Source organism: Patagioenas fasciata, chromosome 23 (genome assembly GCF_037038585.1).
Source record: "Patagioenas fasciata isolate bPatFas1 chromosome 23, bPatFas1.hap1, whole genome shotgun sequence".
In the NCBI taxonomy this organism is placed as follows: domain Eukaryota; kingdom Metazoa; phylum Chordata; class Aves; order Columbiformes; family Columbidae; genus Patagioenas; species Patagioenas fasciata.
Genome location: NC_092542.1, coordinates 448,992 through 471,308, shown reverse-complemented (window position 1 = coordinate 471,308; position 22,317 = coordinate 448,992). Strand labels below are relative to the sequence as shown.

The window sequence follows — 22,317 nt, the reverse complement described above, 5'->3', positions numbered from 1 at the left end:
AGCCCCGGGGCTTTGGTCACCCCTGCCTGCTGCTGCTCCGTGTCTTCTGGTTTTGTTCTGTTCCTTGAGGTCACACCTCAGTGGGACAGTGCCCTTCGCTTCTGGCTCCTGCTGCTGTGAATTTGAGCTTCATAGGGAAAGAAAAAACCACCGGTGGGAGCCCAGCTGGAGCCTGATACCGGCGCAGCTCCAGCACGGTGCGCTCCTGGCAGCCACGTCGGCACCAGTGCCGCGGTTTTGGCCCCAGTCCCTGCTCCTTCTTTCGGCCCCGAAGTGCAAGGGATGAGGTAGAGAGCAGCAGGGAGATGGATGCCGGTGCCACCGCGGCGAGGTCCCGGCCATAGCAGTGCGAGGAGCCCGCTCTGCGGCAGGCTATTTCAGCAGCCACGGCTGCGGGAAGGTGTTGGCTGGCACCACCGGTTGTGGCAGCCACCGGCAAGGTTCCGGCACCCACAGCCCCTCTGCAGGTGCCCACCCTTCCCGGGGAACCCACGGGGCACCTTTCCCGTCCTGGCCTCTCCCATCCGCCAGCGCACACGGTGCCGGGTTCTCACCAGCAGCACTTGTGCCACTGCTCGCCCACCCCAAGCGGCTCGTGGGGCTCACCGCGTCCCCCGCGGGGATGCGAACGGCAGCCGCTGAGAGCTGCAGGCAGCGCAGCCGGGGCACGTGCCGGGCTGCAGCCACCTGCCGGGCTCGGGGCCGCCATGGTGGCGCCACCGCGGCCCCCGCGGCCCGTGGCCACCCAGCACCGCGTCCCTTCCCCGCCGCGCTGCCACCCGCGCTGCTCCCGCTCCCGCCAAGGCTTGGCTCCGCCAAAGAGACCGGCTTTGCCAGGGTCCCTGCTGTCCCCTCTGCGCCCCAGACCCGCCGCAGGTCCTGGCGAGGGCGGGTGCCGCCACCCTGGCGTCGCGGCGGGACACTCTCCCCGCTCTCTCCGTAGCATCGCTGAGCGCTGGGCGGTGGGGCCGGCCCGCAGAGCCCGCGCCGGGGCGGCGGGATGCTCTCCATGACGTACAGCGAGAGCCTGCGCAGCGTGGCCAGCCGGCACCCCCCCGAGTGGGGGCTGCCCCCGGCCCCCCGGGCGGCCGGCGCGCTGGAGCTGCGGCGGCTGCGGGACGTGCGGGCGGCGGCGCGGGCGAAGACGCTGGAGGAGTTCCTGCGGATGCACGGGCTCTCGCTGGCCGACAGCACCGCCCGCACCACCGGCATGCCGTACAGGTAAGGCAGCGCCGGCGCCTGCGGGTCGGCGAACGCGGCGAGGGCCGAGCTGAGGGGACGGAGCAGGGGGCCCGGCCTGCGGAGTGCGGGATTGTGCCGGTTTCCCTGTGCCACACCAAGGCCGGGAGGAGCCGTTTCCCTCGGTGCAGAAGGCGATCGATGTCGTCCGGTGTGTGCCGGAGAGGCTGTGGCACGGTGGCACCGTTACCTCTTGTTTGTTCAATGATATTCGAGCTTCTCACTTGATTTTCCTTTTGCTGTTGGGAAGTTGGAAGTGCAAACATCTCTGTGCTGTTAACGAGCGGGCGGGTGGCGCAAACAGCCGCAGAGACGCTTCCCCGCCTGACGGCACTCATGGCAGAGCTGGCGCCCCATTAATTCTGCATGCGTGTCCCGGGCATGGTGCAAGGCGTCTCAGGGTTCCGGTGACTTTTGTCCTTCTCACTGTGCCACGCTGTGCCGCACCATGCTGCGCCGCGCTGTGCCGCACCGCGGGTCAGGTTCCCCTCCGCTCACCATAACATTTACACAGTGGCAGGAGCCCATCTAATATTCATGGGGTGATTATTTATTGATGGGCAGAGGCTGGCACAGGCACCCCCAGCAATGCTCCTTCGGCCATGTGCCACTACCCCCAAAATCTCAGGGGTTCCTCCTCCCCCGGGAGCTGCCAATTGCTGCCGGGGCCCCCCCAGCACGGGGCTGGAGCTGGAGCCAGCGCCACGGGATTACCCAGCTAAGGAGCTTTGCGGCAGAGGGAGGCGGAGGAGATTACAAGAGTTCTCATTAGGCTGGGGCTGAACGTGCATCATTTCCCCCGCAAACCGAGCCCCGGCCCCGCTCCTTTCCCGGGGCACAAAACGGGGCAGCCGCTCGCGTCCCGCCTTCCTCGGGAGGTGCTGGGCTGGGTTTCACCCCGATCCACCGAGCCAAGCGGGGCAGCTGCTCCGGCTTGGGCGAACCCCCAGCTCTGCCCGGGGAGCCGGCGGCACCACCACCACCCACGCTCGCGCCCCAGGACGGCGCGGGTGGCGACGCGCAAGCTTCTGCTGGGAGCTTTTTGTTTCGGCCGCGCATCCACCGGAGAGGGGGGAAGCTGTGCCGGCACAGGCCAAGGGCCGCAGCCCCCGCTGCCCCCCAGCGCCGGCAGCGCCACCCACGGGGAGCCCTTCGGGGGGCACCCGCTGCGGCGCCGCCCGTCCTGCCCCCACCTGCCCGGCGCCCTCGCGCGCTTCCCGAGCTCATCAAATATTGAGGGCAGGAGGGCCGAGGAGCCGGCCCCCCGCGCCGCCTCGCAGCCCCCGCCGTCACGTTGGCGGCGCGGCGGAGCGCGGGCGCGCAGGAGGAGCTCCCGCCTCGCCCGGGGCCACGGCTAAATTTAGGCAGCTGGCGCGGGGGCCCGGCGGAGCAGCATGCAGGTCTCCTTTGTGTGCTCCGAGCACAGCATCAAAAGCCGGAGCGCGGAGGACCGGCTGAACCGGCAGAATGCCGGCAGCCCCAGCCTCGGCACCCGCGGCAAGTTCCGGGCAGTGGCCATGGTGGCCCGCAGCCTGGGGCAGCTCTCGGTGCAGAACGCCCCCTCCTCCAGCGAGTCCAGCGTCAAGCAGCCGGGGATGAAGTACCGGTAGGCGAGGGCGCCGCTGGGGCGGGCAGGCGGCTGCGCTGCTCCCCACGGGCTCGGGGCGGCGGAGCCGAGGGGTCGGGTGCGCCGCGCTCCCCCAGCCCCCAGCTTGCGTCCCGCTCTGGAGGTTTCTCGGTGCTAAAAGTGCTGACCGTGCGCCTCATCGCCTCCCTCGCTGCTCCTGGCAGCTCTGAGCCAGCCTTGCTGGGGTGGGGGGAAAGGGACCACAAAATTAGGGGTCGGATTAGCGGCGTTCCCGGCACCTGCCGAGCTGGGCGGCTGCGGAGCCGCAGGGGTCGGGGGGCCGCGGTGCGTGTCAATCCACGGGCTGCCATGGCTCCGTTCCGGCACTGCCGGGGAGTCGCTGCCCAGCGAAGCGTGTGCGGAGCCAGGACGTGGCTCCCGGCTGCCGGGGGGGTGTGTGCCCGCCGTGCCCCCCGCGGGGTTAACGCGCTCCCAGGAACAGGGCCGGGGGCTCCCTCGGGATCGGGGTCCGGCTGCCCTCACTGCAGCCCGGTCGGACAAGTCCGGCCGTCACCCCAGCGCTGGGCGATGCTCCTGTGGAGGGACGGGACGGGAGGGCTGTGACAGCGGTGACAAGGCGCATCGCGCTGGGACGCTCCTTCACGCTCCTTCACGCTCCTGCCCTCCCCAGGAACCATCCCCGTCTCTGTTGGGTGGCTGGTGAAGGCACTTTTGGGCAGGAAAGTGGGGAGCAGTGATTGCTGCCAGCGTCAGACACCCAGGGGTCCCTGGCAATGCCCCGGCAGCCTGGGACGGGCAGGACGGGGCTGGTGCCGCCTCCTCCCTGCCACGACCCCCATCGCGGGGCCTGAGCCGCCCCCACTGTGGCCGCAGCCTCTCCCTGCCACAAAACGCTCTAAAAATACCGCGGGGTTGGGGGGAGCGCCTGTGCCTCCAGATGTTGGGCAATAACGTGGTGGTGCGGAAGGACGATGCTCGGCTCAGCTCAGCCCGCAGTTCGCTGCCGCCCTTGGACCCTGTCCGGCTCCCCGTGCCATGCCGCGGTGCCATGCGTGTGCCGGCGCTGGCGGTGCCTCCCGGTTGCTACGCGACACCCGTGCGGGCGAGCTGCCATGGCTCACCTACACTTTATTTATTTTAACACTCACTTCTCGAGCCTTTGTCATTTCTAAGAAGAAACTGGCTCTCCATCACCGCAGCGGAGGCGTCTGCCAGCCCGGCCCCCGGCCCGAGAGCTGCTCTCCAGCCAAAACGTTCAGGGTGCTCCATTTCTGCGGGAGCTCCGCTCCCGAGCACCCTCTCCCTGCACACCCCTGGGCCATGGCACAGGGAACGGGCACGGCTTGTGCCGCGTGTAGGACGCCCTGGGCCCGACGGCCGCTGTGCCATCTCCCCCTGCTCCTGCCCCGTGTCCCTGCGCGGTGGCACTGCTGGGGCAGCCGAACACCTCAGCCCCGTCACAGGAGCCGCTGTAACCAGGTCACTGCCCGCGGCCACTTGCCATTACCCACCAGGCACGGCAATGGGTGCAGGAAACGGCACTGCTGTGCCAGTGCTGGCCGTGCCGCTGGCGAGCACCGTGCACCCGGCCTGGGGTGGCTTTTCAATCCATCGTGGGGGGACCCTCCCTGTGGGACCATCCCACGTGGGGACCGGGGCTGGGGACGGGCACTGGGGAGCGCGACTCACCAGCAGGCGCTCTGAGGCTCCGGTGGTTTCCTAACGGGTCTCTGTCTTCCAGGAACCTCGGCAAGTCCGGGCTGCGCGTGTCCTGCCTGGGCCTGGGTAAGTGCCGGGGTTGGTGCGGGGCCGCGCGGCTGCCGGCGAGGGCAGCGCTCCCTGCTCCGCCAAGGCAAGGAAAGGGTTCCCCCCGGCCCGGCGGCCGCTTTGAGACGCAGCCCAGAAGTTGTCAAATTATTTTCTCCTTTTTCTCCTCCGACGTGATGGGAAGCGACCGGGTGTGCTGGGAGCACCGTGCCGCACATGGCGGGACCAACCGCGGCTGCCGCGTGCCGGGGCTGTGCCAGGGCAGCCGGGGAGGGGGGTGGGGGTGCTCACCGCGCTGGCCGCGCTCACCGCGGGCGCGCCCTCTCTCCTCCGCAGGGACCTGGGTGACCTTTGGAGGGCAGATCACAGACGAGGTGAGGGGCACAGCCATCCCTCCCCAGCCGAGCAGGGCCGGGCCGGGGCCGGCAGAGCCGCGGGCGCTGGTCTCGGTGCCCGTGGTGTGCCAGAGCTCACCAGCGCCCGCGAGCCCTCAGCCTCCCCCGCCGACGCTCCCCGCTCTCCCCTCGCAGATGGCGGAGCAGCTGATGACTTTAGCCTATGACAACGGCATTAACCTCTTCGACACGGCAGAAGTCTACGCCGCCGGCAAGTAGGTACCCGGCTTGAGCAGTGGCACAAGGGGCCTCATCCGCAAACCAGCCGCCGGCACCTCCGAGCTGCGGTGGCACTGGGAGCCTCCTGGGTTTGCCAGCTGCAGAGCGGCTGCAGGACGGGGCAGCGAGCGCTTGCTCACCGTAGCCGAGCGCCCTCCCCGCATGGCGAGCAGCGCCCCCGAGGCACCGCGGTGTCCCCACGCACCCGCGTTAACAACCAAAACCAAGCACATGCATCAGGGAGCAGCTCAGCTCTGTGCCACAGCAGAGGGGAACCGGCATCCCCGTGGCCACCGCATTGCCCCTTAGTCTGCCGGGGACTGGGGCCCTCCCTGCCAGCTGTTCCTTACCATGGTTGTGGCCGCAGTGGTTCTGCCGGCACTGACCCCCCTTCTCTTGCAGGGCCGAGGTGGTGCTGGGGAACATCATCAAGAAGAAAGGCTGGAGGTAAGCTGGTTGTTCCCGAGCAGCGAACCCGGCCACCGCCATGCCGCGCCGTGCCCCGTACGCGGTCAGGACGCGCGCGGGGGCTCTGCGGGTGCCACTGACGGTGACTCTTTCTCCGCGCAGACGGTCCAGCCTGGTCATCACCACCAAAATCTTCTGGGGAGGAAAGTAGGTATCGCCCCCCACAGCGGCAGCGCAGCTGGGGCGCGCCGGGCCTCACCCACCTTTGCTTTCCCAGGGCTGAGACGGAGAGGGGCCTGTCCCGAAAACACATCATCGAAGGTAGGGCTGCTCGCCGGGCGCTGCCGGCCCCGGTGCCAAACTGTGCCGCGCCGGCTCCCTCATGGGGGTGCAGAGCCCGGCACGCCTGACAGCGCCCGTGCCGCTGGTGCCGCAGGTCTGAAGGCGTCGCTGGAGCGGCTGCAGCTGGAGTACGTGGACGTGGTGTTCGCCAACCGGCCTGACCCCAACACGCCGATGGAAGGTGGGTGCCGTGCCGCGGTGCTGCGCTCCTCCCCGCCGCCTTTCGTCGCCCTCGTGGTTGGTTTGTGCCAGGCTTTTATTTCAAGGGCATTTTCACTCCCCAAGCAAAAACGGCTCCTTCGCCTCCCCGGTCAGCCCACGCCATGGTTAAGCCTCTGCCACCCCCAGCCCGGCGCCAGGACCCCCTCGGGCTGCGGCGGGGACGGGTTGGTGGCACAGCGGCAGGTCACTGCCCCCGTCCTGGCAGCAGCCGACTCCACTCTCTCTAAATCTCTCTTTTATCACCAGGGAGCCCATTTAGTTCCTCCAAGTCCAGGACTTTCATCATAGAAGGTACTCCCTGCCCGCACTCTGCCCGCGGCCGCTGCCCGCACCCCAGCGGCGTTTCCTGGGCAGAACCCCCTCCTCTGATTTGCATCCCCGTCCCCCGCCGCGGGCAAACCCTGCCACGAAGCGCACGGGCAGCGGCAGCACAACAGAACCACCCCGCCCCTTCGGGCCATCGTGCAGTTGAAGGGGAAAAAGCAAAGAGGCTCCGGGGGGTCCTCGACACGGGCACCTGTGCGGCCGTGCCGGGACCGCGGCAGGGTCCCTCTCGCCGGGCAGCTGGCAGCATGCCGGGGCGCTCTGGCGCTGCCGGGCAGCCCCGTGCCCATCGCTCTCCTCGCTGCCTGCCCCTGGCTGCAGCAACGCGCCTTGGCTTGGCCCCGGCCCGCATGGCTCGGAGCCGGCTCCCCCCGAGACCCCCGCGCCCCTCGCACGGGTCCAGGGTTCCCTCCCTCTCCCGGGTCTCAGTGCGCGGGCGATGCTTCAGGTCCCCCCACCGCGGCGGTGCCAAGTGCAGTGCCGGTACCCATGGGGCCTGGGGCTGCTCCCCGTGCCAGGGGAGCCCCGGCATTGCCAGCAGCATGTCAGGATCGACCGCAGTCCCCAGCACGTCCCAAGCAGCTGCTCCCTCGGTCCCTGTCCTGCTCCTTCTCCAAAAGCATCCGGACACAGCCCGGCCCCCGCCAGCCGTCAGCACGGCCCGAGCCCCTCACACCCGCGCAGCCCCCGCTAACCCCACTGCTCTCCCTTCCCTCCGGCAGAGACGGTGCGAGCCATGACCCACGTCATCAACCAGGGGATGGCCATGTACTGGGGAACCTCGCGCTGGAGCTCCATGGAGATCATGGTAGGGGCCCGGGGGGCCGTGGCGGAGCAGCCCCGGTGACGCTGATTTAATTAGACAGCAGCTGGCAGGAGCCAAGAGCTGGCAGATGCGCTCGAGCCTTAATTATTTCTCGGGGCGGCTCTCGGGGCTGAGCTGGGGGCTCGGGGGGGCACTGAGGTCCTGCTCCCCGGCAGGAGGCGTATTCGGTGGCCCGGCAGTTCAACCTGATCCCGCCGATCTGCGAGCAGGCCGAGTACCACATGTTCCAGCGGGAGAAGGTGGAGGTGCAGCTCCCCGAGCTCTTCCACAAGATCGGTACGGCGGTGGGGGTCCCGCCCTGAGCCCCCTCGCACAGCCCCTGGGGCCGGGGAGCTGGGGGGTGACGCTGTCACTCCCCGCTCTGCTCTGCCCTCAGGCGTCGGAGCCATGACCTGGTCACCGCTGGCCTGCGGCATCGTCTCGGGGAAGTACGACGGGGGGATCCCCCCCTACTCCCGCGCCTCGCTGAAGGTGAGCCCGGACGGGGGCTGCGGCGGGACCGGCAGAGCCGGGGGAGCGGGGCTGGGGGCCTCACAGGGTCCCCGGGGGAGTGGGGGGTCCGGGAGCCAGGGGACACACGGCCTGCACAGGGTCCCCATGCACCCCCCTCCTGTCCCCAGGGGTACCAGTGGCTGAAGGACAAGATCCTGAGCGAGGAGGGCCGGCGGCAGCAGGCCAAGCTGAAGGAGCTGCAGGCCATCGCCGAGCGCCTGGGCTGCACCCTGCCGCAGCTCGCCATCGGTACGGGCGGCGGGCGGGGACGGCGGGGACAGCAGGGACGGCGCACCGCGCTCACGCTCTGCTCTCCCTCCTGCCCCAGCCTGGTGCCTGCGCAACGAGGGCGTGAGCTCCGTCCTGCTGGGAGCCTCCAACACCGACCAGCTGATGGAGAACATCGGAGCAATACAGGTCAGTGCTCCACCGCGCCGGCAGCGCCGGGGAGGCTCCGCCTGCTCGGGGCTTCACCGGGGCAGCGCCTGCCTGCGCGGTTTGGGGCTGCAGGGCTGCAACGCGCTGTGCAGGGAAAGGAGGTTGCGAACCTCCCTCAAAACAAGAAATCTGGGTTTTGCCTGACCTGAAGCTGAGCGGCAGCCGAGGCTCCGCCGCTGAGAACGCAGGGGATGAGCCCAAGCTCATCCCTAACTGGGTCGCTCAGCAGCAAGCCGGGGCTGGGCGCACCGAGGTGGCGGTGGAGGCGGTGAGCGTGGCACGGCCACGTGCCGCCCGCCGCCGCATCCCCCACGTGCAGCAGGGGCGCGATCCTGCCTCCCCACGGCGCTCCGTCCCGACAGGTCCTTCCGAAGCTGTCGTCTTCCATCGTCCACGAGATCGATAGCATCCTGGGCAACAAACCCTACAGCAAGAAGGACTACAGATCCTAAGCGCGCCCGCAGGCGCGCCGCCCGCCGCGCAGCCCTCGCCGCCCCTTCGCTTGCTTGCGCTTCGTTGGAGCAGAGTGGAGAGTGTGGTTTGCACCACGAGCGCCAGTGCTCCCGCCACCCCAGACCATCGCGCCGCGTGTGCCGGCACGGCTCGGGAGCAGGGGGCGAGCGCTGGCGGGGAGCACGAGCCCCGAGTTGCCCTGCCTGCAGCCGGAGCCGCCGCGGTGCCCCGTTGCATGCGAGGCTGGCGCCCCGCGGTGCCGGCGGGGGCGAGCGGTGCCGTACCCCCACCAGGCCGACCACACGAAGCTGTTCCTGCCCCGGCCCCCACCTCTGCCCTGCGCCGCGACTGCGCCGGCACCGGGGAACCACCGGCTGCGGGCCGGAGGGAGGGACGGGGGGTGGGGGGGTATGTGTATGTATATATATATACACAGATACATATATATGTACATACACCTATGTAAATACAGATCTATACCTCCATACCTACATATATATCTATGCCTATAATCGACCCATACCTATACCCACATGTAGACATGTGTACATAAGCATGAACACACACATGTATTAAATTCCAAGTTATATACACACATGTATAAAAATATACAGATGTGTATATATATACATACCCACATAGATATAGCTGTACCTATATATCAAAACCTATTTATGTATGCTTATATAAAGATGAAGATGCACACATATGTCCAAAAATGACAATTCTATGTATACTGACATGTGTTTGCACACCTACATATATGTGTAGAGGTATACACGTACATACATGTATGTAGGTATAGGTACATATATGTATGTGTATATGCACCCATATAAAAATCACGACATATGTCTACATGTACAGACACACGCAGGTCTGTCTGTCTGTCCGTGAGCTCACAGGAGTGTGTGGGAGCGCCAGGGGCTGCTGGACCGGTGACTGGGGGGGTGCAGGGACCGTGACCGCAGCCGGGACCCCCAGAGCCCCCCGTCCCCACCAGCACGGCCGCCCCGCCCTCGCCCGCCAGGCTGCTGCGACACCCTTCCCTTCCGAAAGGATTTATTAAAACACAGAGAACAGAAACCGGGACACATGGAGCACGAAGAGAACGCGGGGGCGTCGCTAACGGCTGCCGCCAGCTCCGGCAAGGGGCCACCACCGCCACACAGCCAGTGCCACCACACTCGAGGTGTCCCCAGCCCAGCTCCAGCTGTCCCTCCCTCCTGCCCGTGTCACCTCCGCCGTGCGCCCTGCTGCCAGGACAGCGTCCCCGGGCAGCGCAGGGACCGGCAGCGGGGCTGGCGCCAGACGTGGCACTTGCTCAAATACCACAAGGACGCAGAAATGGACCCTGGGGGGAAGTGGGAGCAGCTCGGCCCCGGCCGGGCACCCTGGAGCGGCTGGACCCCCGCCGGCCGCCCTGCACACCCACACGTGGCAAGAACACCAAACAGAAACACGGAGCCTCTCCTTCCCCCCCCAGTTTGCCCACCTCGCCCAGACAAACTCTTCAAGTCTTCAATAAGAAAGTGCAAAAAATGTACACGGAAATGAGCCCCCGCGGCACTGCTGCGGCGCCGGCGGGGTCGCGTTGCTCGAAGCACATGTGAAGCGGGAGCAGGAGGGCCCGGCAGCGGCAGCTCATCCTCCGCACGGGCACCGCCGCGCTGCCCGTCCTCCAGCCGGGGGAACGGCTCCGGGGCTGCTGCGGGGAGAGGGGAGGGGAGAGCTGCCCGTCAGCCGGGACCCCCGCCCCAAACCGGGGGCACAGGGAGGGCGCCGACACCAGCGCAGGGGCGGCCAGCGCAGCCTCACCTCAGCTGGAGACGGAGCTGCGAGGAGGACGGCATGAACAGCTAAATATCTGTGATGGGAGAGGAAACGCCTGCTCGCCCGCTGGTGATGCCACGACCCCCAAACCCACCCCTCGAATGGCTCTGCCCAGAGCACCCACGGAAAACCCCGACCTACCGGTCACATACGGTCCCAGCGGCATCTGGCTGTAGTTGACAATCCCGCCCGGCCCGGGACCTCGGAAATTCGGCCCAAAGTTGCTGTTGTAGATCTGGGAGGAGCCGAAGGAGCCCTGGGGAGGTGAGGAGGGGTGAGAGGCGCAGACCTGCAGCCCTGACCCCCCCGCCATACCCGCCGAGGGCTCTGTCCCCGTCCCCACGGACCTGCTGGGTGGCCGGGTCCCCACCGCGGGTGGCCAGGCGGCTGAGGATGCTCCGCTCCGACATCTGCAGGCGGGCGGCCACGGGCGGGATGCGGGACAGCATGGAGGGCAGGCGCGTCACGTCGGCCTTCATGTCGCTCAGCAGCTCCTCGAGCTGGTTCAGCACTGTGAGCAGAGCCAGGGGTGCTCAGGGGACCAGGCCCCAGCACCCCTGTCCCAGACCCGCCAGCCGACGGCAAAGCTCCCCGCGGACCCCACCGCCGCGGCAAACCCCTCCCGGCCCCGGCACACACCCTTGTGCAGGACGGCATTCGCGGGCTTGTTGCCGGCCAGGGACTCTTTGGAGAGGTGCTGGTGGCTCTCGGCAAGGCACTCCACTTCAGCCAGCCGCGCGTTCAGGGCCATGGCCGGGTGACTGGGGTCTTGGGTCATGTTGAGGTACGCCGCGCGCCGCAGCTGCTCCTCGATCACCAGGGCCTGCTCCAGCAACTGGCCGGTACAGGAGGGGAGGGACTCAGGACCAGCCCCCCCTCCAGTATAAACCAGCACCGCGCCGCGGGCTCCAGCTGGCCACACGGTTCATGCCAGCAGAGCCTCTGCCCTGCAGTGCTCCCCACCAGCCTCACCCCAAAAGCTCCTGGGGGAACAGGCTCTGCCCTTCTGTTCTCTCATCCCAACCGTGGGCCCGTGCAGACGCGAGCACACGGCTGCTCTGCTCCCAGAAGGCACTGGTGGGACCCCCCCACCAGTAACGGTTCACCAGCCCCGGACCCGCAACTCACCTTGAACCGCCGGGCGAGGAACTTGTTCTTCATCTCCAGGTAGTTCCCCTTGTGCACCTCCGACTTGAAGGGCTCGTTCAGGATCACGTACCGCGGGTCGTTCTGGATGTCCTGCCAGCGGGCGTAGCCGTGACTGCGGCGGGGGGGCGTCAAGGCAAGAACCAGCCAGCCGAGGGTGTGCCCACCGCTCCGTAGAGGCCACATCACCAAACCCCTCCCTGCGACACCTCACTGTCACCCCAGCTCCCGCGACCCGCGGGGGGCCCCCTGGCCTCCCTGCCGCCCGACAGCGGGAGCCACGGTCCCACCAAGACAAAGGGTACGTGACGATTCCCGCCAGCAGCCAGTAGTCGTGTCGGCGGTGCCAGATGTCGTAGATCTTGCCGGAGGAGATGGCAGCCCGCTCCTCGTTCTGCCACAGCGTGTGCAGCTCTGCGGGAGCAGAGGTGACAGCCCGGCCGGCAGCAGCGCCGCCGGGACACCGCACGGTGCGCCAGGCAGCGCCATTGCCCGGGCAGCCGTGGGCGCGGGGCAGGAGCAGGACACCCTGCTGCGAGGGGAGCGCCATCCCGTCCCCAGCCTTTCCGTATCATTCGCATTTTGTGCAGAAGCTCTGCAGGAGCAGCCGCTGCCTCGTCTCTTGCCTTTACCTGTGAAACCACCATCTGCAATGTTGAACATGAATCGGAAGTTCACACTTCTGTCATCCTTCTTTCCATCCTCGTCGTCCTCTCTGTCCCCGTTTTGCTGAGCCTCGCTGTGCTCCTTCTCCTCCGCCTTGGCGTCCTCTGCTTGGCAAACACCAGAAACCATGCCTGCCCAACCGTACTCTGCCAAAAGCGTCATCCCTGCCCCGTCAGCTGCCAAGGAACTCCTGCTAAAGCCACCACTGGGAAAGCACCTCACCTGCTTTGACTTCTTTATCCTCCCCTTTACCCGCACTGCTGTTCAGCTCCGGCTTCTCCAAAGGCTCCTCCTTCTCTGGAACCCCCTCGTCTGCAGAGGGAAACGGGACATGAGAAAAGCTTGATGTGCAAAACGCTCCTCAGGGAACCACTTATTGTCTGGATAGACTTTCCCGTTCAGAACAAAGTGATTCTGTTGTTTGTACATTCAAGACGTTGAAAAACTTCAAGCAGAATATTCCTCTGCATTTTGTCAAGAAAACGTATTTAGTTTTCCCTTTTCCTTGAGACGCCTGGAGGAACACGTTGCTGGGAACAGAGCATTGCTGAGGACGGAAAAGGTGCCCCTGATTGTACATACAGACTGGGGGATGAGATGCTGGAGAGCAGCTCTGCGGAGAGGGACTGAGGGTCCTGGTGAACAGTAAGCTGGACCCACCTTTCAGCGGGGGCTCAGGAGAAGGCTCAGCCTTTTCACCCTCCTCTTGCTTCTCCTCCCTTGGCTTCTCCTTGCTCTCACAGCTCTCCAGGTGCTCTTCGCTTTCCCCCTTCTCGGCACTCGCAGGCACCTTAAGGTGAAGCGCCCGGCCCAGATCAGCCCTGCCCTGTCCCTGGGGAGCGCTCGGCGTCCGGCAGCCCACCAGGAGGCTCCCCGGAGGAGCAGCCGAGAGCAGCCGGCCCACCTGGCTGCCAGACGCCTTCCTGGACGTGTGCTCCCCTTGCTCCTTCTCCTCCTGGAACCCGAGCTGCATTTCTGGTTTGTCTGCAGCAACAGCAAAGCACAAGAGCTGTTGCCAGGGCCCCCAGAGGGTCACATGTGCTGCCGGGACAGGCGGACACCGGAGAGACCTTCTGGTGTCCCAGGCCACCGCCCTTCCCGAGCAGACCGAGGCGCGATCCCCGGGAAGGCCGTCGGCACACGCACCTGCCAGGGCCGGGGGTCCCGCCTGCGTGTACGCGGGGCTGGCGGGGACGGGGGTGGTGGGGTCTGAAGACACCATCTCCATGGACTTCTTGCTCTCCGGGCCCTCGAGAACCAGGTCTGGGGTGCTGTACTTCCCGTTGACGTGCTCGAACTCCTGGACCTGGGACAGACACAACCCGCCAAGTCAAACGCAGCAGGACCGGTACGTCCCAGCCACCGTCCCGCAGCCACCCTGCGCCCGCCCTGCGGGGACAGCGCTCACGACAGCTCTGGGACCCAACGACTCTGATGCAATTTCTCTTTTTTGCCAACAGAGCACTGAACGCCTGCCCATCCCGCGTCCCTCCCAGGGAAAGACGCGGCAGGTTTGAAAGGCAGTTCGTGTTACTGTTGCTGATGACAAACACGGGTGGGCTCTGAGCTGGGATACCCTGCTGGGATCCCCGGCGAGAGGCGTTCGCAGCCCCTGAAACCCACGAGTCCCCAGAACACACCTGAAACAGCGCATCCCGGGTTTTCCTCACCCACCTTCTTCCTTACTAGCGACATGACCCCTATGCGGGTCAGCACGTGCTGCCGGGACAGCCCCTCCCGCGGAACGCCGTCCGCAAAGGTTTCGGCACCGTCTGCCCCGGGTTCACACAAATGTCTCATGAAGAGGGAGACGTAGGCCCTGCGGAGGGAAGGGAGTCGCACCCCGGGCTGAGATCCAGCCTGGCTTAAAGAGAACAGCAGCCGCCCTCACAAACCAACAGGCGCTGCCTCCCCAAAAGGAACCCCCGTGGGGTGTGCAGGCACTGGGGCTACTGCTGCCCGGCCAGTTTGTCCCAGCACAGCCTCTGTCTCGCCATGGGGAGCACAGCAGAGGTGGTGACACAGCAAGACAGCAGCGTGACCGCAGCTGGTCCTGGATGCGCGAGCCGAGCGCTCGCCCCCCGCCCGGGACAGCCCTCGCCCCCCGCCCGGACCTCCCGGCACCTGAACTCCTTCTCGCTCTTCCCGCGCAGGTCCCGCACCAGCCAGTGGGAGTTGAAGGCGTCCTGGGGCGGCATCCCCCAGCGCATGATGGCGTTCAGGAACGCCTTGCGCTGCCGCGCGTTGAAGCCCAGGACCTGCAGGAGTGGAGGTGTCGCTGGGCTCGCACCGCTGCACCAGGACCCACGCGCGGGTGCCTCGCATGGAGCTGCCAGCCGCAAGCCCGGGGCAGCCCCAGCACCACTGGGCACTCACCTCAATGTTCCCCCCAACTCTCGCCAGCAGAGGAGGGAGCGGCTTGTCCCGGTCACTCTTCAGCTGCCGCCGGGATTGTCTCCTGCCACCTACAGCCAAGCAAAGCAGCCCAGCGTCGGTCGGGCCCCAGCAGCGAGGACGGATGGTCAGAGCTCCCCGTGTTCCCCCGATGGGAGCAGGACTGGGCAGAGCCGCAGAGACCCCTGCCGCCCCGCAGCCCCAGCCGGGACACGCTCTGCCCTCGGCAGGCAAGGGGACGCTGCTCCTGCTGCTCCTGCGGCCCCGTCCTTCCCCCCAGGACCTGCAGTGGCCAGCGAAGCACTAACCGGCTGCCTGCGCTGCCCGGGAACGTCCTCACCTGCAGGCACGTGGGGACAGGGACACGGAGCGCGCCAGTCCCTCCAACCCAGACGTTCCTGCTGCGCCCCAGCGCCAGGGCTTCCCGCAGAGCAAACTCCCGGGGAGCAAACGCATTAACTCACTCTGACCTTCTGGCCTCTCTTCAAAGTCTTCGTCCTCGTCCTCGGAGCCGATGGAGTACTCGGACTGGTTGTCAGAGAGCTCGTCCTGCCACTCTGCAGAGCGCCAGGGAGCCAGGTTAGCAGAGCCCCCGAGAGAGGGACACAACAAGCAGGGAATCACATGCTCAGGGTTCCCAAAATTAGTATTCTCCTTTACAGAAAAAATCCCTCTTTGAAATATTTTGCCCACAGATGTGTTTTTCCTCAATTTTTCCAGCAAAAACACAGTGCACAGACCAAAATATAAAAAGCTCATGATTCTGGGAAGCCCAGAGCCACCCGGGCTGCCAGACTGCGCAGGAATGCCAGGCAGCGCCTCGGCCAACGCGCCCCCAGGAGCCGCTCTGTGCGGCAGCTCCGACCCAGCCCGGGGACCGCTGTCCCCGACCCGGCCAGGCTGTACCTGGGTCCTCCTGCGAGGTGTCGTTGTAGTTGACCTGCTTGCGGATCCTCTTCCCTTTCCCCAGGTTCCTGGCCAGATCTTCCTGCTGCTGCTCGTAGTGGTGCCGCAGCAGCTTCTCCCAGTAGTCGGGGTCCACGTTCTCCTCTTGCTTGATGATCTCGCGTTCCACCTCCTCCTGCAAAGCCAGAGACAAAAGACTTGAGACGGGGCAGTTACAGAGCTGCCTGTGCTCTAACCGGGGACCAGGGGGCACTGAGCCGCTGCCGGGAACCTGGCTCCTGGCTTTGCCCAAACGGACTGACCCCAGTGCGAGGCTGTCAACACGCTGAGCCAACCTCCCGCCCAGGGAGAGACCTCGTGGAGCAGCAGCACCGCCCGCTTCATCGAGGGGGGAAGGAAACGAGTCAGATGCTGGGAAACCCGGGGGCGGCAGCGCGGCACAGGGCAGCGCGGCACAGGGCACCGCGGCACAGGGCAGCGCGGCACAGGGCAGCGCGGCACAGGGCAGCACCGTGCGCACTGCCAGCCCGCAGGGAAGGGCCCTTGCAAGGCGCCCATGGGTGCTCTGATGGAACCAAGGTCCTGTGGCGGCAGGGACAGAGCCCGGCTGGCACCGCAGGCCGCACAAAGGGACCCCCCGCTCTGAACAACCTCCCGCAGCCACGGGTAGAGAGCAGGGGGTCCTGCCCTGCACCGAAACACTCGCCAGGACGGGGAAGGGAGCAGAGGAAACACCGAGGGATGTACGGAGAGGCACGATTGTAAGACATGATACTGATCACTTTACCACACCGTCCTCTTCTCTCACAACATACTGGGCCACTTTAAAGGAGCTGAGATACTCGTTCATGTTCTGCAGCTCCGTGTCATCAGTCGCATCCTGGTTGCGGTCCAGAAGCTTAGAGATGGCAGCATCATCATAGTGGATCACGCTGCTGTCATCCACGTCCTTATTGTCACCTGGAGAGCAAAGCAAGGGGAATGGAAGCGCAAACCGCCGTGCTGGGGACAGCCCGACCCAGCGCCAGGCGAGCTCAGGTTGATGCAGGGCCAGGGAGGGGACAGGTGACCCCAGCAACAGGGGCTACACACCTGGGGGGGTACCACCGTGCTTCTTTTTCATGCCGGTAGTCGCTGCACCCCCTTTGGTTGACAGGGTATCAGAGAAAGGGGTGACGGCATCTGGCACGGCGAGGCGCTGTCCCTGGGACACCGTGCCTGCGGGCGCCAGAGGAGAACGAGCCCCAGCAGCTCAGCTTGTGACCCCACGCAGAGCAGCCCCCGCGCCTCCCACCTCACCTTCCACATCGTCCTTGAACAGCTCTTCAGTCCCGAACTTGAGGATGTCGTCCAGCTCCTGCTTGGTCATGGAGCCTGACTTGGAGCCCAGCCCCGGGCGCACCACGAGGTGCGTGAGCATCATCTTCCGCTTGGCCACCTGGGTGATGCGCTCCTCCACCGAGGCTCTGGTCACGAAGCGGTAGATCATCACCTTCTTGTTCTGCCCGATGCGGTGAGCTCTGCTGAACGCCTGCGGGCAGAGAGCGCGGCTGCCACGGGCGGCCCCACGGCACAACGGCCGAGGGCTCCGAGGCCGAACTCCGCATTCAAGGCTCCTACGGGACGGTGGAGCGAGAGCGGCTCCTCAGAGCCAACCTGGACCGGCCCGTCCCCTGCCCGCGGGACACCAGCCTCCCCACGCAGCCCCCGCTGCAGGGTCCGCACACAGCGAGGACGCGCTGCCCGGGAACCCCGGCTGCAGAGCCACCGCGCCAGCACCGCGCCAGCACCGCGCCAGCACCGCGCCAGCACCGCGCCAGCACCGCGCCAGCACCGCGCCGCGCTAGTGCCACCCCACGCCAGCGCATCCTCGTGCCTGGAGGCAGGAAAGGGAATGTGGCACAGACGGGCTCTGGAGAGGAGCCTCTCCCAGCCAGGGGGCACAGGAGGGTTACACGTTTCCCTCCACTTTTCCATCACTTTCGGAGGCATTGGCCGCCACCCGCTCCAGCTGCTGGTGCCCTGGGCGTGTGGAAACACAAGTGGAAGCTCCCCAAGAGAGGACGGGACACCCCGTTATGAAAAGGCAGCAGGAGGAAGTGAGAAGCCTGCAGAAGAGAGCCGGCTTGACCTGCCAGGTCCCTCCGGGCTGCAGACAGGCCAGGTGAGGCCAGTGGCTGCGAGAAAGGGGCTGCTGAGCAGAAACGTGCCCCACAAATACAGCAGAAAGGGCCAGCAGCTCTCGAGAGAAGAGTCTGAGTTCCCTGTGCAGGGCGTGCAGGCAGAGGGCAGAGCCAGAGCGGTACTTACTATACGAGAAGGAAAAGGAAAGGTCAGAAACCTGGATGTCATTGTGGGGATTCCAGTCAGAATCATAGATAATGACTGTGTCGGCCGTAGCAAGGTTTATGCCCAGACCGCCGGCACGGGTAGAGAGGAGAAAGCAGAACTGCTGAGCACCAGGAGCTGAGAAAGACAAACCCAGGTGGGCAACGGTGAGACAGAGACAGCGTGGGCAGAGGCGCAGCGCCGCGCTTCAGGGACGGAACAGCGGGAACCCCCGGGCGAGCCCGCCAGCGGCGGGCGGGGGAGGCGAGGAGGGAGCTACTGGAAAAAACGCAGCTCCAGAGCCAAAGGAGAAGGTCCATCGTCTGCCTAGGAGGGAAAGGCAGGAGCCCCGCACACCACGCACGCCCAGGCTTCACCGTGGGACAGCCCAGGGGCCAAACGATTCGGTACGAGCAGCCCCCACTGTGCCTCAGGATCCACCGAGTGTGGTGCAACCGAGGTACGGGCACAACGGGGGCGCAGGCACAACCGGGGGCGCAGGCACAACCATAACCAAGGCGCAGGCACAACCGGGGCGCAGGCACAACCACAACCGGGGCGCAGGCACAACGAGGGCGCAGGCACAACCACAACCGGGGCGCAGGCACAACCACAACCGGGGCGCAGGCACAACCATAACCAAGGCGCAGGCACAACCATAACCAAGGCGCAGGTACAACCATAACCAAGGTGCAGGTACAACCATAACCAAGGTGCAGGTACAACCATAACCAAGGCGCAGGTACAACCACAACCGGGGCGCAGGCACAGCCAGGGCACAGGCACAGCCAAGGCGCAGCCCTCCCGCACCCCCTCCTCGGCCAGGCAGGACCACCGTACCGTTAAACCTGTCGATGGCCTCCTGGCGCAGGCCGCCGGTGATGCCCCCGTCGATCCGCTCGTACTTGTAGCCTTCATACTCCAGGAAATCCTCCAGCAAGTCCAGCATCTTCGTCATCTGCAGAGCAAGGTGACCCTGACACAGGTGGCCCCGGGGACCTGCCCTGTCCGACCCAGCACCGCGGTGGCGGCGGCACCACCAGCTCTGCCACCTCTCTCTATCTGCTCCTAGCACAAAGTTCTCATACAGAACACAAAAAATCCTTTACAAATGTATTGATTATTAATTCGTCCCTACCCTCACCTGAGAGAAGATCAGAACTCTGTGACCCCCATCCCGTAGCTTCTTCAGCATCTTTTGGAGCAGCATCAGTTTCCCAGAAGATTTGACCAAAGAATTCCCATCGTAGGATCCGTTGGGCAGAACCGGGGCCTCCTGCAAAGGTGCCGGGTCAGCCGCTCCGAGGACAACACTGCTCGCCCCACAGGGGATTCCCGTGCATTTTAAAGACAAAATCTTTGTGTGGAGCCACCTGCATGATAACCCACACCAGGAACCAAAGCACAGGCAGGGACAAAGCCCCCCCGACAGCTTCCACACAAGAGTCTGAGGATCGCCCTGGAGCAAACACAGCCGACGCACCACGGCCGCCACCGGGAAGAGATACGGATGGTTGCAGCACTTCTTCAGGTCCATCATGATGTTGAGCAGCGAGACCTGGTTCCCACCACCTTTTGAGTTCAGGGCTTCGAAGTTCCTCGTCAGGATGAACTTGTAGTACTTCCTGCAGGGACAGGGTGGGACAGACACCCATTACTTTGGCCAGATGTGGGCTCGCAGAACCACGCTGGGTGGCTGCCGGCATCAACTCTTCCTGCCGAGCAGCCGGGACTGCTCAGAGCCCGGTTTAACCAGGCTGGACGTGCTCCCCGTGAGACCGACAGCACCCGGCACAGGGGGTGTCCGGCCCCCCAGTCCAAGGGAAACACTCACTTCTGCATCTGGCTCAGCTCCACCCGCACAATCAGCTCCGTCTTGGCCGGCATGTTCTTGAACACATCAGCCTTGAGCCGCCGCAGCATGTGGGGACCCAGCAGATCATGGAGCTTTTTGATCTGGTCCTCCTTGGAGATGTCAGCAAACTCCTCCAGGAACCCCTCCAGGTTACTGTAAAAGCAGCCAGAACCACACGGTGCTGAGCAATACCGGGACTCTGAGAGCAAAGACGTCTGTTCCTCTATGAGTTCAAAACAAGGGCAGAGCTCTCCCGGCACACGCCAGGGAACGCTCCCGCGCCCGCGTCCCAGCGGAGCAGAAGCCGGAGCGAGGAGCCGCACGGATGGCTGAGGCACAGATCACACTAATGGCACAGATCACACTAACGGCACAGATCACACTAACGGCACAGATCACACTAAAGGCACTCATACGTGCTCTGAACAAGCTCCCCAAAGCGCCCCTGCCTCCTCAGAGAGGGTTTAAGTTCCTCGCTCACAGATCTGATCATAGCGAGGCCACAGCTGCCCACGGGACACAAAAAGCAGTGGTCCAGAGGAACAAATCTGGGGGGGCACAAACGTGTGTGCATCTGCTGTGACAAACCACGGGGGACACGCCATCTGCCCGCCAGTGCGACCAGCGACGCCGGCACCGCAGTGACCGGGTCCAGGAGCCCCGCACCGGCCGGGCAGCCTCTGCGGAGCCCCCTCGCTGGCCGGCGAGGGACGGGGTCCCGGCTGCTCCCCGTCTGGTGGGAGAACTGGTGCCACTTACTTAAACCTCTCGGGAGTCAGGAAGTTGAGCAGGTGGAAGAGCTCTTCCAGGTTGTTCTGGAGCGGAGTCCCGGTGAGCAGCAGCTTGTAATCGATCTTGTAGCAGTTTAATACTCTGAAGAACTGGGAAAAGAACTGAGGTGAGGAGAGCCCGGAGGAGCCCGTCTGGGGCGCTGCCGATCGCGCACACGGAGACCCCATGGGGACCTCCCCTGCCAGGCACGCAGAGCAGACCCCGGCTCCATGTTCTGCTCCAGCCGTCCCCGTCAAGCACCGGCAGTGCTGCTGAGCACCCTTGAAGGACTTGTAATGCCAGAGGATGTTAAAGAGCAAATCCCCCGGAACGGGGGTGCCAGGCAGAGCCCGTGCCAGGTGAGGACACCTTTCAGCTCCCGGGGAGGGAACCACGGAGCAGCCGGCAGCCCGTGCCGGGTGTTGTATCCTTGCGGCGCCGACCACACCACAGAAATCACTCACAAACATCTGCCACCTACTTTGGACTGGTTGTTCTTCAGCCTGTGCGCCTCATCCACCACCAGACAGGCCCACTCGATGGAGCCCAGCACCGCCTGGTCAATGGTGATCAGCTCGTAGGAGGTGAGCAGGACGTGGAACTTGATCTGGGCTTCCTTCTGGGGAGCAGAGGGGAAACCGGTAAGCGAGCGGTTCGGCTCCGGCTCTGCTGCTGCTGCCCCCAGCCCAGGGGTCCCCGGTTCCGCTCTCTCCCCCTCCTGGCTGCCGGTTAAAGCACCAGGTAGGGCACCAACTCAGCTCCCACCTTCATCCGGAAAACCTTCTTTCCACTGCGGATGGCATTGTCCTCAAAAGAAAACTCGTTCTCCCGGATGACGGAGCGGCTTTCTTTGTCCCCTGTGTAGGTGACGACGTAGAAGTCGGGTGCCCACATCTCAAACTCACGCTCCCAGTTGATGATGGTGGAGAGAGGGGCGCTGACCAGGTACGGCCCTTTCGAGTGGCCCTGCTCAGGGACACAAAGCACGAGTCGTTCTCCCCGCACCGAGCAGCTCTCGGCCGCCTCGGGGACGGCTGGGCGCTCCGCTCACCTCCTTGTACAGGGAATACAAGAACACGATAGTCTGCACCGTCTTCCCCAGCCCCATCTCATCGGCCAGGATCGTATCTGTCCCTTGGGCCCAGGAAAACCTCAGCCAGTTCAGCCCCTCCAGCTGGTACGGGTGGAGCGTCCCCCCGGTGGCGTCGATGTACCACGGCTGCTTGTCGAACTTCACTGTGGGCTGGCACACGACGCAGAGCCGTGAGAAACAACTCCCTCTCCTTTCTCTGCACACGAGCGCGTCCCTCTATAGCTCTGTGACACCAAATGGCCCCAAAAGAGACGCAGACACGGTCCCAAGCACCACCCACACCCCCCACCAGCCCCCCAGGCAAAACCAGCCCGGAGCTTTGAATGGAAAAAACAAGAAGGAACTAGAGGAGAGAAAGGTGCCAGGACGGGCAGACAGACACAGCCCCATGCGGACCCCACCGCGCCAACTCACATCTACCAGAGGCCTTTCTGGGGGCTTTTCCAGCTTCTCCTCTTTCAGCTTTTTCCCTTTCTTGCTCAGCTTCTTCAGCGGGCGCGTGTCCTCCCCCAGCATCAGCTCCCTGCACGAGCGCGCGCCTCAGCAGCCGGCGGGCAGCCGGTCCCCGGGCACAGGGACACCAACGCCTCAGAGTCCCCTGCCCTGTCCCCA

General features: G+C 65.3%; 2 protein-coding genes across 17 annotated transcripts in view; one reads left to right on the top strand and one right to left on the bottom strand.

Moving 5' to 3' along the window:
• Positions 1-1,768: 1,768 nt before the first annotated feature.
• CHD5 (chromodomain helicase DNA binding protein 5) overlaps positions 1,769-22,317 on the bottom strand; it is a 32,267-nt gene continuing 11,718 nt past the window's right edge. For 6 of the 16 annotated variants that reach the window (XM_071798352.1, XM_071798363.1, XM_071798364.1 and 3 more), the window contains 30 exons: positions 22,120-22,228; positions 21,664-21,855; positions 21,378-21,578; positions 21,094-21,231; positions 20,601-20,722; positions 19,821-19,994; positions 19,470-19,611; positions 19,131-19,262; positions 18,827-18,944; positions 18,000-18,124; positions 16,958-17,189; positions 16,751-16,876; positions 16,446-16,618; positions 15,659-15,833; positions 15,217-15,309; positions 14,735-14,823; positions 14,483-14,616; positions 14,033-14,177; positions 13,505-13,664; positions 13,263-13,342; positions 13,019-13,148; positions 12,581-12,670; positions 12,325-12,462; positions 11,998-12,106; positions 11,675-11,807; positions 11,186-11,381; positions 10,894-11,057; positions 10,688-10,802; positions 5,069-8,684; positions 1,769-4,943 (listed from right to left, as the gene is read on the bottom strand). In XM_071798352.1, the coding sequence (XP_071654453.1) occupies positions 8,470-8,684; positions 10,688-10,802; positions 10,894-11,057; positions 11,186-11,381; positions 11,675-11,807; positions 11,998-12,106; positions 12,325-12,462; positions 12,581-12,670; positions 13,019-13,148; positions 13,263-13,342; positions 13,505-13,664; positions 14,033-14,177; positions 14,483-14,616; positions 14,735-14,823; positions 15,217-15,309; positions 15,659-15,833; positions 16,446-16,618; positions 16,751-16,876; positions 16,958-17,189; positions 18,000-18,124; positions 18,827-18,944; positions 19,131-19,262; positions 19,470-19,611; positions 19,821-19,994; positions 20,601-20,722; positions 21,094-21,231; positions 21,378-21,578; positions 21,664-21,855; positions 22,120-22,228 (4,150 nt within the window). In that variant the 3' untranslated portion in view covers positions 1,769-4,943; positions 5,069-8,469. Of the gene's footprint in view, positions 4,944-5,068; positions 8,685-9,758; positions 10,422-10,531; positions 10,602-10,687; positions 10,803-10,893; positions 11,058-11,185; positions 11,382-11,674; positions 11,808-11,997; positions 12,107-12,324; positions 12,463-12,580; positions 12,671-13,018; positions 13,149-13,262; positions 13,343-13,504; positions 13,665-14,032; positions 14,178-14,482; positions 14,617-14,734; positions 14,824-15,216; positions 15,310-15,658; positions 15,834-16,445; positions 16,619-16,750; positions 16,877-16,957; positions 17,190-17,999; positions 18,125-18,826; positions 18,945-19,130; positions 19,263-19,469; positions 19,612-19,820; positions 19,995-20,600; positions 20,723-21,093; positions 21,232-21,377; positions 21,579-21,663; positions 21,856-22,119; positions 22,229-22,317 lie in introns of those variants that run through there. The other 10 variants (XM_071798357.1, XM_071798368.1, XM_071798353.1 and 7 more) reach the window with 9 other exon arrangements.
• On the top strand, positions 2,539-7,244 carry LOC136111266 (uncharacterized). Its single transcript, XM_071798610.1, has 9 exons — positions 2,539-2,845; positions 4,569-4,612; positions 4,931-4,968; positions 5,125-5,204; positions 5,611-5,655; positions 5,779-5,823; positions 5,894-5,937; positions 6,053-6,139; positions 6,427-7,244. Exons 1-9 carry the CDS (start codon positions 2,634-2,636, stop codon positions 7,242-7,244), a joined length of 1,413 nt encoding a protein of 470 aa, XP_071654711.1. The 5' UTR covers positions 2,539-2,633.

Coding starts and splice junctions, on each gene's coding strand:
- LOC136111266 (XM_071798610.1), top strand. CDS start 2,634: ATGCAGGTCTCCTTTGTGTGCTCCGAGCACAGCATCAAAAGCCGGAGC. Junction 4,613..4,930: donor CGTGTCCTGCCTGGGCCTGG/GTAAGTGCCGGG, acceptor TCTCCTCCGCAG/GGACCTGGGTGACCTTTGGA. Junction 4,969..5,124: donor GAGGGCAGATCACAGACGAG/GTGAGGGGCACA, acceptor CTCCCCTCGCAG/ATGGCGGAGCAGCTGATGAC.